We start from the raw sequence: 14855 nt of genomic DNA on the forward strand, positions 1-14855 counted from the left end.
TGATTAATTATATTTGTTCTCTCTGTCTCTTCTCTCTCTCGCATCCTCAACGGTTGACATGGATGCCAATTAGCACACGGAAAGGCTTGGTCTATGAATGTTTTGCTCAAATACAAGTACTTGTCATGCATGTATCTATTCCGATACTGTGAATGTATGTGGTAAGATTTTCTTTTAATTATTTTAGTTTAGTATTATTAAGTGATTAACTATATTTCCCACCCCCGCTCTCTCTCTCTCTCTCTCTCTCTCTCTCTCTCTCTCTCTCTCTCTCTCTCTCTCATCCTCATGGGTTGGCATGAATGCCAATTAGCACACGGGAAAGACTTGGTCAATGAATGTTTTGCTCAAATACAAGTACTTGTCATGCATGTATCTATTCCGATACTGAATGTATGTGGTAAGATTTTCTTTTTAATTATTTTAGTTTAGTATTATTAAGTGATTAACTATATTTCCCACCCCTCTCTCTCTCTCTCTCTCTCTCTCTCTCTCTCTCTCTCATCCTCATGGGTTGGCATAAATGCCAATTAGCACACGGGAAAGACTTGGTCTATGAATGTTTTGCTCTAATACATGTACTTGTCATGCATGTATCTATTCCTATACTGAATGTATATGGTGAGATTTTCTTTTAATTATTTTAGTTTAATATTATTGAGTGATTAACTATATTTGTTCTCTCTCTCTCTCTCTCTCTCTCTCTCTCTCTCTCTCTCTCTCTCTCTCTCTCTCTCTCGTCCTTTATTGTCGGCATGGATGCTAATTAGCACATGGAAAGGAATGGTCTATGAATGTTTTTGCTCTAATACAAGTACCTTCCATGCACATATCTATTCCTACACTGAATGTATGAGGTGAGATTTTCTTTTAAATATTTTAGTTTAATATTATTAAGTGACTAACTATATTTTTTTCTGTTGTTTTCAAGCGGTTATAATTTGCAGCAATTTTTCATATATGATTGTGGAATGAAATTCTATGATTTAGATTTTATGTTACATTTATTGAATTTTTATATTATTGATTTTATTTTACGTGTTCATCTTTTATGGATTGTCACGATTGATAAATGGGACTTTTGTTGTTTTGTTCACTTTCAATTTAGTTGACTATAATTGAAACAAAAAAATGATAAAAAAAGAAAGAAGAAATTGGCCAATTCTCGATTATTGTTTGGAAACGACTAATAAGGTGAATTCTAGCTTCCATGACCTACAGGGCAAATTCTAGGTTTCAAAAATTGGAATCAGTCTCAACATGGTAGGTTATAACTTATAGGTGGAACTTGAACCAGTCTCGATTGATAAGGTAGATTCTAGGTTCCATATTAGCAAGGCTTAAGCCTTGCTAGATGTCAGCAAGGTTGAGGCCTCAACAAATTAGCAAGCTCAAGCTCACTTGATGCGGGCTCACCCGATGCCAATAAGCTTGAGCCTTGCTAGTCATTAGCAAGGCCTCAACCTTGTCAAGTTGACAAGATCGAGCTCATTGGGATCGAGTGAGCTCGAGTCTCGCTAGATTGGTAAGATCAAGCTCGCTGGCATTGAGCAAGCTCGAGTTTCTTTAGATTGGCAGGCTTGAGCCTCGCTAGACAACGGCCTCGCCAAATTGGCATACTTGAGCTTGCCCAACGCCAGCGAGCTCAAGCCTTGCTTGGCCGGTCACCGCTTTTTTGCCGTGCCAACCACCGACTAGAGAAGGAGGAAGAAGAGAAAGAAAAAAATAAAAGAAAAATGAAATATAAAAAAATAATTCTAATTTTGATTTTTATAAAGGTTGAAAGAGAGAGTGTAAGGCTTGAGTTGGATATGAGTGTTTAAGTCCAACCCATTTAACTAATATCTTCAAAGTATAAGTAATTCATATGACCCATTTATGATTTAAATATGTTATATATGGGTTTAAGACTCATTTTGATACCCCTACTAAAACGAATCTTGTATTAAATAAGGTTATCAAGTAGCCAATTTAATCTCAAAACACACCCCCAACACCTAGGCTGACAAAATCTTCGTCGCATCTTCAAAGTTCAAGTTGCGTTGGACATTCTTATAAGATTTTTGAGAACTCTATCCAATTGGAGAGCTCTATAGTTTCTTAAAGCTTTGCTTATTTTCTCCCCCAGTGCTATGAACAAATGCAAGTCAATTTTGTCTATTTCCAACGCCTCAGATGGTGAAAAGAATTTAAACAAAGTCCCACAACAATGTAGCAAAACTACTTAAGTGGAATCGTGGTCGATAGAGAATTCTCATAATGGCAAAGATCTAAAAAGACATCAATATGATGCGAATGAATAAAGAAATTATATATATAATAATTTCCTACTAATATACCGTATTTTCTCTCATTTGTAAGCTCTCATTGATTGGCACTAGACAGATTTTCTGTCATTTTTGTATCCCGTGTCCGTATTTGAAACCTTGAGATTTTCACGACAACCGAGAGTTGCCAATATGTCAAAGATGTACAATGTGGCTCGAAAATAATCGACCATGGGTCAATTGCACTAAAAATTTCTAAAAGCTACCCGGTAGGCTAGGTCACGCTAAAATCGCGCCAGATTGAAATTAACCGCGAATTTGAACCCAATTTCAGAAATTGAAAGTTTTGTCATGTCATGATTTATTTTAGGACTATCGGCTCATCTTGTGAAGATTTTTTTACAAACCGAGATTTTTGGCGAAAATTCGACATACGGCTGTTTTCGATCGGAAAATTCAGGGGATCGTTCTTGATCATGTTTTCGGGATGCAAGTTGGTTCTATTGGTGAGGAAAATGTTAATTTGGTTGAGGACACGTTGGTGAAATTTATGGGGACTGAATTGAATTCAATTTAAGGAGAATTGGTTCAATTTAGGGGAATTTGTGTGCAAATTCGTAGGCCATGGTTCCCACAACCTTTGGACCACTTTATTGACTTGCTAGGGAAGTTTGTGGGTTGCCAAGGAGCCATGGATGATAGCCATGGCTGGTGGGACCTTGCCAAGGGACAAAGGGATAGAATGGAAAACAAGAGGGACCTCCCAAGCCTTTTATTGTCCCATTCTTCTTCAGCAGAGCTGCTTTCCCCATTATAGACCATTTGAAGCTCCAAAAATTCTAGAGAAACCACCAGCTTTCCCCCTACCGTCGCAAGCCATCATCAAGCCGTCAGGACCGCTCGCTCGCCGTCGCGCCGCCCACAAGCTCTGCACGCCATCCTGCTCGCATCTTGCTCGTCCTGGATTGTCACACCATCCCCCGTAATCCTTGAGCCGCTGTCGAGCCTCCATCCAGCCTCCTAAGCCATCTTTGTCGCTGTCCAACCACCATCGAACATCGCCGTCCCCCGCTGCAGCCAGCGTCGCCCGTCCTTACCATTTCCAATTTAACCCATCGCCCGATTCTCTCTCTCAACCCAGCGAGTATAAACGAAGACCAACAAGGGTCTTTGGGCTTCGGGGCCCATTTTAGGACTCTTCCGAGCCTTGTTTGGCTTCGTTGCTAGGCGGTTTGTCGCCCATCTCCGCGATGTCGTTACCGTGGACTCACTAGATCGCTAAACCGATGAGTTTACTTGCTAAACTGATGAGTTTACTCACTAAACTTAGCTTAAGGAGTTAATGATGTTTAAGGGGTGTTTAGATTAGGCTAATTAAGGTTTAGGTGGTTAGTTAGAACGTATTAGTGATTTAATTATTCATTTATGCATGTTAGATGGTTCAAACGGCTTAATTAGGGACTAGATAAATCGTGCTATTTATCTAGATAGGTTTAGAAATTTTCCAGCCCTGTTTCGGTATTTAATTAGGTATTTTCGGCCTAAGTTTCTATTTTTGGCATTTAATTGTATTTATTTAATTATTTATTATTTTCCGAAAATTATACCGGGATAGCCGGTGACCAGAATTTCATGCTAATATGCTTGGTTTATTTAATTGAGTGCTAATTTGTGCAAATTGAGTGAAATTTGTGATTTTTGTTATTTATTCCAAAATTGGGCAATTTTGGTATTTTAGTTAGAAAATACCGGGAGTCAATTTTTAACGTCGAAAATGTCTTTGTACACTATATAAATAATGTGATTTTTGAAGAGAAAGATATAACATTATTGCACGTCGCCTTGTGAGAACAAAGATACTATATCAGCCCATGAGCTTGATATGTCAGCTTGTGAGAGTAATATACCTTATCAGCTTGTGTGAGCTATGATCGTTTATTAGCTTGTGAGAGCAACGATCCATATATCAACTTGTGCGAGCTACTATCTATTTATATTAGCTTGTGCGAGTTACTATCTATCTATAATAGCTTATGAGAGCTATTATCATCTATACTTTAGCTTGTGTGAGCAGTAATCAAATCTGTCACGCCCCGATCTTCGGGCATGCACACATCCTTCTACTTGGTCGATTTTAGAATGCGATATCCCAGGAATATGTATCGCCGACCCTTTCATAAATTAAGCACATGCGGAAGCAATTATAAATCCCCAGACAATAAAACAATGGGATAGAAAAGCAGGTTATATTTTTCATATTGAAATCTATAACCAAACTTTTATACATGGCATTAAACATAACACTTCACAGAATATTCACAACCTATTAGCCTCACTCTATCTACACATATACAAAGGGTTCACAAAAGATGGGATTTCAATCCTCATCTGGGTCATACTCAGGATCATCCTGATCCTCCTCTGACTCCTCTTCACTTAGATCATTCTCCTCCAAATCATCATTCCCTTCTTCAGCTTCATCCTCGGCTTCCGACACCGGCTCATCTTCAGGCATCTCCTTAGCTGCTCCCCAATCTTCTTCCTCCTCCAGAGCTTCCACTTCCTGCTGCTGGTCCCTCACATCCACTACCGATCCATCCGCTCGGTCGGCTGTTCCTTCTCCATCACATCAAATGGCACATCCTCTTCTAGGATAGGACCTTCTCTGCGCCCATCAAAGTAATCATGGTACCAAGACCGATACTGGTGGGGCCTCTGGTCTTCCTTCCCCACATTGACCCAGATGGTCGACTGGACCAAAACGTACACCAATCCTTCCGGGTGAGGGTGGACGTGGAAATGGGTCTCAAACTCAGAAATTTGCTCCGAAACACCATAATGCATACGAGGACGAGGAGGTGGAGGTCCTGCCATCCTAAGGGCCTGAAATGATATCCCACAACCGGGATGAGACTATGTCTCAGCAAGTTCTACCCCACTAAGCTCGATTAGTAAACCATTATACCATAGGCTGCCTAAACACGCACAGGCCTCTAAAGATGAGCACGGTCAAGAAGCCGATTCTTGATCGAACTCTCAAGTTTATTGCCTTAAATTTTCTTAATTACTTACCTGCATGCCTAGTTATCTCAAGAGTGATCGGCTCCGAGAATAGCCCTATAAACGCATCAACGAAATGCCCGATTAATTCAGTAGAAAACAGGTTGAGAAATTCAGGATGTCACAAAATCGATTGATTAATAGATGGTAATAATTGATAGATGGTATTGAATTGATAGATAATATTGACTGATAGATAGTATTGATTGATAGATAGTACGTATCATATTAATCGTGTCGAATTGAGTTGATTGACTGAATGGATTGATGGATCGATGACTTAAATTGAATTGATTAATTGAATATATGAATCGTACTGACTTGCAGAAGGAACAAAGGTAAGGTAAGTCCTCTATCTTGTGTGTGCATAGACTACCTTTAGGCGTATTTCCTTCCTAGTCGGATTTTAGGGGGTGAACTTGCCGAGACATTATCTCATCCCATCGTGGGCTCAACCTTTTTAGATTCTTAGATGGCAGCTCCTCCAGAGTGTTTTGGCCGACCCATGAGGGTAACTGAACAGGTTTTTAGTTACCCCGATCCTGGAAGTCACTGGGTCTATAAACTTGTGGTGACCACCGTCTAGGTTAAAGAGGACCTACCTCATAGGGTACCTCATTGATTCAGAGCGTGATTTTGCTAAGGACCCAATGGATTTAGGGTGGATCCTCTTAGAGGTTTTGAAATTCCTGCTATGGTAGTTGATACCACTCTAGGTGAGAGTGCATCTGACCCTCCTGATGGTGTGGTGGTGGACCTGACGCCCCCAGAGCCTGTGGAGATGGAAGGATCGGAGAATGAGTCTCATTAGCTGGTCTTAGGACAGCTTCGTTTTGGAAACTGGTCTTTTGTAGACTTTATGCTTTTATAGACTTTTGTCTATAGACTAGTATTGTAAATAAATTAGTCAACTGTGTATAAAAGTGTGTTGTGGTTGTGAAATTATGGTACTGCTTTTCTATCCCATCTTTGTGCTATTTGGAGATTTATTTATACGCTTTTGCATGTGCATTAAAATGAATGGGTTGGCGACGCGTCTTGGGACGTCGCATTTTAAATCGACGACTGAAGGATGGGCACACGCTCGAGGATCGGGGCGTGACAATATTAAACTAAAATAATTAAAAGAAAATCTCACCACATATATTCAGTATAGGAATATATACATGCATGACGAGTATTTATATTAGAGTAAAACATTAATAGACCAAACCTTTCTCTATGCTACTTGGCATCCACAACTGTTGAGGATGAGAGAGAGAGAGAGAGAGAGAGAACAAATATAGTTAATCACTTAATAATATTAAACTAAAATAATTAAAAGAAAAACTCACCATATACATTCAGTATAGGAATATATACATGCATGACAAGTATTTATATTAGATTAAAACATTAATAGACCAAACCTTTCCATATGCTACTTGGCATCCATGCAAACTGTTGAGAGAGAGAGAGAGAGAGAGAGAGAGAGAGAGAGAGAGCAAATATAGTTAATCACTTAATAATACTAAACTAAAATAATTAAAAGAAAATCTCACCTTATGCATTCAGTATACGAATTGATACATGCATGACTAGTATTTATATCAGATTAAAACATTAATAGACCAAACCTTTCCGTATGCTACTTGGCATCCATGCCAACCGTTGAGGATGAGAGAGAGAGAGAGAACAAATATAGTTAATCACTAAATAATATTAAACTAAAATAATTAAAAGAAAATCTCACCTTATACATTAAGTATACGAGTAGATACATGCATAATAAGTATTTATATTATATTAAAACATTAATAGACCAAACCTTTCCGTATGCTACTTTGCATCCATGCCAACCGTTGAGGAGGAGAGAGAGAGAGAGAGAGAGAGAGAGAGAGAGAGAGAGAGAGAGAGGGAACAAATATAGTTAATCACTTAATAATATTAAACTAAAATAATTAAAAGAAAATCTCAGCACATACACTCTGTATAGGAATAGATACATGTATGACAAGTACTTGTATTTGAGCAAAACATTCATAGACCAAGCCTTTCCGTGTGCTAATTAGCATCCATGCCAACCATTGAGGATGAGAGAGAGAGAGAGAAGAAGAAATATAGTTAATCACTTACTAATATTAAACTAAAATATTTAAAAAAATATCATAATTGTATTTGAGCAAAACTTTCATAAACCAAGCCTTTTTGTATGCGAATTGGCATCCATGCCAGCTATTGAGGTTGAGAGAGAGAGAGAGAGAGTACAAATTATATTTTAGAAAAATAAAATAAAAATAATTAAAAATTCAATTTTTTTAAATAACGTTTATAAAATTATAAAAATTGTCCATTAAATTTGTATTGCATTAAAGTGTTTTAGCAATACCATTTTCAAATATATATATAAGAAATAAGCTTTGTTATATTTGGTTAGACGTTTTTCATGTCTTTTATTTTATTTACTAACTTTTTATCATTTAATTTTCTTTTAAATTTAAAGTAACATATATGTGAAGAACTTAAAGTGAATGAAATGTGTGGGAGTGGAATAAAACTATATTGAGTTGAATATTAATGTGTTTCGATAATATAAATTGGGTGAGGTGTGGGTTGAGTATAGATCGGGTCGGGTATGGGTCATCAAATTTACATTATATGAAAATAAGTCAAAATAGTTTAAACATGTCAATATGAGTTGGACCATTTTTGACCTTACTCAAATCCGACCCAATCCACCTATTTGACGGCCCTACGATTTAGGGATTCTTTTGAAAAAAAAAGGCTTACTTTGAGGTCTTATTTGAAATTTTCCCTAGAAAAAGAAAGTATTTAATCATCATTACCACACTTCCAAATGATTAACAAATTAGTAGAGCTCAGCACAGGATTGCCGCATTATGTGGAATCATATAATCAATGTTTAAGTCTTTCTCTTCACTCATTTATCTTGATGGGTAAATTTTAAAATTTCTATTCATAGAGTGGAGGATCTCATCGTTGTTATATATGATTCTCTAATTGTATCTTTTGCCTTTCAATTCGAGATTCTTCGTCTAATTGTTAAATCAATGAAGAAAAGTATGTAAAATTAATAAACAAAAATACACCTTCTAGTTATCTCCATATGGAGAAGTGTTAGAATTCAACACAAACTGTAAAGTTACTTATGGTAATTAGGATAAACATCAGAATAAGATAAAATTTATCATATTTTATGTTTAATTCTTATCCAAGACAAAAAATTATGGGATATAAAATAGATTAGACTAAATAAAAATATCTCATAGGGGAGGTAAAATAAAAACGAATAAGATTTCTTATATCAATGATATAAAAGTTATTTTTCTCGAATGGCAAGCTTCTTAAATTAACGAAATTAAAATATAAATAATATTCTAATGTAAAATAATTTTTGTTGTTATTTATTTCTATTTTTATTTATAGTCTAGTATTTATATCTATTACACATTTTAAGTATATTATTATAATCTATTTATTTAAAAATTGGAATTAATGATAGGAAGGAATAAAAAATAAAATAGAGAGGGAAAAATAATAAAAATAAGCAAATAAAAATGAAGTAGAAATAACCATATTTTAAATGAATAAAAATTCAAACTTCAAAAGATCTTTCTAATTCTAGTAGAATGAGGGGCAACGACACATGTTGAAGCTTCTTGTTTTTTGGTCCATGTCAAAGCTTAACCAAAACAGGTGAGAGTAAAAGATTCGCGTTAAAAATTCATGAAAATGGTAGGAGAGTTGAAACTCATCCTCCTTCATAGCTCTACAATTCGTGTCAAAGCTTCACAAAAAGTCATGAGAGAGTCAAAGACGATACTTTTGGAATCATGAAGGTGAGCAGTCACATTTTCTCCATCTTACTAGATTTGACATTCAGTAACTAATCTACCTTGTAGATATTGCCATTGCTTGTTAAAGTTTCATGTCACAGTTGGACCTGCGAATTTGGAATACTCTAATGTCTTTCTTTGCCTTTTAAGATTTAGATCGTAGAATAACTATGATTTGATTATGCATTTGTGGCTTTTTTAGCAATGAATCGTGATAGATTCTTACCACCTCTATTTGTTAGGTTCATTTATATCAATATGTCATCTTTATACAAAACAATTAACATGATAGGTTATGAGAGTATCTGGCTTTATTACTGTAATTAATCAAATAATAGATAAAATATAGCAAAATCCATGGATTGCATATCATATCATATCTAATCTTATGTTGACTAAGTTATGATAATAGGTAATCCAGTTATTTTTTAGAATTAACTACTTAATCTAGACAATTTATCTAACTAGTCAAAGTTTGGACTTATAATTTATTTAAAAGTGGTAACTTTATAAAATTTGTGGCATGTCCATAGTGTAAATAAGATATTCATGTGTGTTAGATAGTAAATGAATGGCCTTGGGCATTTAATTTAATTAGTTTAGCTTGATTAAGAGAGATTGGACTTAATGGCAAAAATGCAAAATGAGAAACTTCATTGGGGCAATCATATAATTTGGAAATCTGGAATTTTAGAAAATTAATTTTAAGTTTGATGGTGAAGGTGAACTTAATCATGACCCGGTCTTAGTAGTTAAATTATATGAGTTGACTAAAGTTAAGGTCTAGTAATGACTCAATAATGAGGCAGTCATTTAATTTGAAAATAAAGATCATGCGACTAGATATGGATATATAAATATATTAATCTTATGGCTTCAAGATGAGGCATCTGGTTAGTAATTTAGTGGAAAAATTTAACTATTCCTTTTAGGTAATTTATTTATACTAAGTTATCTAAATTATAGAAGTATTTATTGTGTAAGGTTAAATTCATGTAAATTATATATGATATGAATTTACATAAAATCTATGTTAAATGATGATTCCATGGTGAATGAAGGTTTTTGTGTAAGGTTAAATTCATGTAAATTATATATGATATGAATTTACATAAAATCTATGTTAAATGATGATTCCATGGTGAATGGAGGTTTTTTTTTTTTTTTTGATACCCAAGGAATCCCGTATAGCCGGCAACCGGCGGGTGAACCCTGGAGTGACGCTAGTGGAGGACCCACCACCCCGACGTCACACTTAAGACATCAAGTGCATTCACCAGGTTTTGGACCTCTCACATTTGGGCAAGGATCAACGGAGCTTTTATCCAGCGGTAGCCGGTGGTGTGAATGAAGGTTTGTATATTGAAAAAATGAATTTTTTTTTTATTGCCACCATTTCCAAGAGAAATGTCAAGAGATTAGTGTGCTATTATTTACTATTGTGGCTATTGAAATTAAAAAAAAAAAAAGGTGTCATTTTCAAAAGCTAATCGACCTTAGAATCCTTGATCTGATTTATAATGCTATTTTTTAGGGTGATTGGTGACCCTATTAGAACATGAAATTTGTCAATGACCCAATTATCTTCTAGTTATCAACTCCTAGGCTCCAGGATTCAACCTCCTGCAACTATAGTCTAAATTGGCAATCTCAAGTCACAAAACCAAATGAGACACAACAATTGGGAGCCTTGGACATCGAGTTGATTTGTTTTTATTTAATTTTCATATAGATCAAATTGTTATCCTACATCTCTAATTTCTGTCATAATTATAGAGGGTGGTATCTCTATTTATAAGGTATAACGGATCAGTGTAAAGTATACTCAATTCTCTATTCTCATGGTATCAAAGCATAGGAGGTCCTTATTTCAAATCTTTCCAATCCCATTTTTCTTAGCCCCACTTTTTTTAACCCCATTTCTTCGTCTTTATCGGATAGAAACACAGAGTAAGTCTTGGAGAAGATACAACAGAAGTCATGAATTACAGTAATGATCTTTCTCATCAAAACAAGCCGAAGCCGAAGGCCGTGATCGTAGGAGGAAGCATAGCAGGTGTGTCATGTGCGCATGCGCTCATTCTGGCGGGGTGGGACGTTGTGGTCATAGAGAAATCGTGCAGGCCTCCGAAAGGAAACCCCACTGGCGCAGGACTCGCGTTTGATCCGCTCTCTCAGGAGCTCATCGGGTCCTGGACTGGACGCCCTGAACTCCTCCATGACATCACCTCCCCTCTCGCTATTGATCTTGTAAGGGAACTTCATATAATAAACTCACTCTACTCCCAAGTCTTCCTAAGGTTTGAATTATGATATGCACTGAAGTTAAGATCGCAGCTACTAAAGAATTGGTGCGGAATATGTCTTTCTTCTTGCACCTTGATTGTCAAGTTCTTGCTTTGCTCGACACTGAGAGGAGATGTTAAGCTCTTCCAGGAGATATGGGTCCTTTTCCTTTTCTGTAGTTGAACATATAGAAATTGATCTTGCTTTCTATGTGGCACTCAAAATTGTATCCTGGTTCTCACCAAACTTGTTATGCGCCCATTTATACTAGAACCAAGCAATCAATGATGAGAAATCCATGAAGATACTAGCAAGAGATGAGAATTTCAATCATAGAGCAGCACATTGGTCCAGTCTGCATCACCACCTGTTCTCTGCATTGCCACCAGAAATATTCCTGTGGGGCCATCTTTTCCTCTCTTTTTCTATTTCCAAGGATAAGCGACCGGTCAAAATCAGGGCCCAAGTTCTCGACACCGAAGAAACTGTGGAAGTAGACGGAGATTTGCTCGTCGCTGCAGATGGATGCAACTCTCTGATTCGCAAGAACTATTTTCCCGACGTCAAACTAAGGTTGTTACTTCTTTGCCCAAATTGTTATGCACGAATCCCTAACTTACCCCTTTTTGTTATCTTTCATGATTATGTCAATATAATAGGTATTCAGGCTACTGCGGCTGGAGAGGAGTTCTTGATTATTCGGGGATTGAAGATTCCAAAACCATCAAGAACGTTAGGGAGGCATATCCGGAGCTCGGAAAATGCTTGTACATCGACTTGACGCCCGGAAATCATACCGTTTTTTTTGAGATCCCAAACAAAAGGCTGAACTGGACATGGTGTTTGAACCAACCTGAGCCTCACTTAAAGGTAATTGTCACCCATCTTGCTCCTCCTCGACTGTACGACAGTAATAGCAGTTGCTGATGTACTGAAAGACCCAAATAATTACGACAGACATTTCCAATAATTTTCCTGTTTATTCATGAGATTTATTTGCAGAGCTACACAAGCATATCTCATAGAAGGTCTTAGTCTATACATATATATATAGGTATCTGTATACATGCATCCCTTTCTGTAAGTCCCTTGCGTCATGCGGTATCTCATATTCTGTCTGCTATTGACACATACAGGGCAATTCGGTTACTATGAAAGTAAGTGATGAAATGATTCAGAAGATGTACCAAGATGCAGAGAAAATTTGGCATCCTACTTTGGTTCAGGTCATGAGAGAAACTAGAGAACCTTTTGTCAATGCCATTTACGACTGTGATCCCCTAGAACGGATAGTTTGGGACAACGTGGTACTTATCGGCGACGCAGCACACCCCACAACACCACACAGCTCGAGGAGCACAAACATGTCGATTCTAGATGCGGCAGTCCTAGGCCAATGCTTGGAGAAGTGGGGGTCGGAAAATCTAATGGCTGCTCTTGAAGAATACCAATCCATTAGGTTACCCATTGCATCCAAGCAAGTCTTGCATGCCCGGCGAGTCGGGAGGATAAAACAAGGCCTTGAACTTCCTGACTGCAAATCTTTCAATCCTAACACAGCCAATTGGGAGGAATGCAAGATGCTTCTACAGAGAGCCGTGCCCTTCTTCGGGCATAACCCTTTGCTCTAATAGAGCTGATCAAGCAATCTTTTCTCGGTCGGCAAATGCTGATCATCTCGTGTTTGTTGCCATTCTGGGCATGTCAATGTCGATTTCAGACAAGTTACAGGTTATTTGTAGCTCTAGCTGGATAAAGCAAGAGACGCATTTCTTAAGTAATTTCACTTAAACCAGTATCATTACCAATGATAGTGACACTCACCTTAGATTTGTGTTAAAGAGGGGTAGAGATCATTTCAATTACTGAAGCACTTAGATTAAGCCAACTGATGCATGTAATTTACCTATTTCTTGTTACAACAGTAATAGTCCTTGTACAGCAACAGAAAACTTGTTCCTCACCCTCACAAATTAGTCAACTTGATCTATGAATGACAAAATATTCTCGATCTATCATTGCGTCTAGCCATGTATGCATTCACATGTCTAGAAATATGAATGCTGGTGATTACTTATTGAAAAGGAAAAGAAAGCTTCTAATGAAGCACCTTTAGATAACCGAAAAGAATATCTCAGAATCCGCACTTCGACCAAAACATTTCTCTACTTATAATACAACAAACAAGTTGAACTTATGGTTCATCATTCTACACTAAAGTAACGTGGACGATCAGTCAAAATGCTTGCATGATGAGAATCATAAATAATTTTTGTGTTTGATTTTTGAAACTATCTCACTAGTTTTCACAAATGTCATGGTCATAATATAAGACCATTGCATATTCTCAATTATTCCAGGCCAAACCGCCAAATGTTCGGATAGATGTCACCTTAGCTTTGTGTTAAGAGAACTAAGAATCATTTTATCCACTAAAGCATTTAGACTACGCCAACTGATGCATGTAATTTACATGTTTCTTGTTTCAGCAACAATAGTCTTTGTATAGCAATAGAAAACTTGTTCCTCACCCTCATAAATTAGTCAAGTTGATCTATAAATAACAAAATATTCCTAATTTATCACTACATCAAAGCTAGTCATGTATGCATTCACATGTCGAGAAGTACTGTCACGCCCTGAATTCCGAGCGCGTGCCCATCCCTTGGTAGACGATAAAATTTGCGACTTCCCAGGATGAGTTACCGACCCTTTCATTTTATCGCACATGCGGAAACAAATAATAAATCCCCTGACAGTAACTATCTCGGGATAGAAAAGTAGGACAACAATTTCACAAACAAACATGCTTTTATAAACTAATTGAGTTATATACAAAGGTCAGCAACCAAAAGTCTACAAAAGACGATTCTCCAAAAAGAAGTGGTCCTAACTGACCTACACTTTAGGTCACCTTAGCACGACTCCAAGTCCTCCATTCTACAGCCTTGAAAATTTAAGCCCACGACGGAGTGAGATATAAATCTCAGCAAGTTCTCGCTCCCGATTAGGAGGGTGATATACCTAGAAACGTCCTAACCACACAATCACACCACCATAGGGACTTACCTCATCTCAGATCCACCTTGTAGGTCAGCACAATTCATATCATAAACAGCCATAAAGACATGAGCAACAATTAAGCTCATCAATAGGAACGCCATACTCAATTATAACAAAGCACAAGGGTCCTGATTATAGGGCCAAATTGTTATGACATGTCTTATACCGTGCCACACAATTTTATCCCATAATCTGACGCGTTCAACCCAATTAATCATGCGTTCCTAGTTTTGGTCTTGGCATATAGCACCGACTACTCTCTGTTCAGCGGTCTTCTAGCATTACCAAGCTTCGTCTCATACCATTGAGTACGGCTACATCTTTCCTAGACGGTTTTCCCGAA

General features: G+C 37.0%; 1 protein-coding gene across 1 annotated transcript; it reads left to right on the forward strand.

Annotated features, from left to right (window-relative positions):
• The first annotated feature begins 11143 nt into the window (after positions 1-11143).
• On the forward strand, positions 11144-13080 carry LOC104429792 (6-hydroxynicotinate 3-monooxygenase-like). The gene is made up of 4 exons (XM_039309776.1): positions 11144-11413; positions 11721-12022; positions 12109-12319; positions 12586-13080. Exons 1-4 carry the CDS (start codon positions 11144-11146, stop codon positions 13078-13080), a joined length of 1278 nt encoding a protein of 425 aa, XP_039165710.1.
• The last annotated feature ends 1775 nt before the right edge of the window (positions 13081-14855 follow it).

Source organism: Eucalyptus grandis, chromosome 3 (genome assembly GCF_016545825.1).
Source record: "Eucalyptus grandis isolate ANBG69807.140 chromosome 3, ASM1654582v1, whole genome shotgun sequence".
In the NCBI taxonomy this organism is placed as follows: Eukaryota; Viridiplantae; Streptophyta; class Magnoliopsida; order Myrtales; family Myrtaceae; genus Eucalyptus; species Eucalyptus grandis.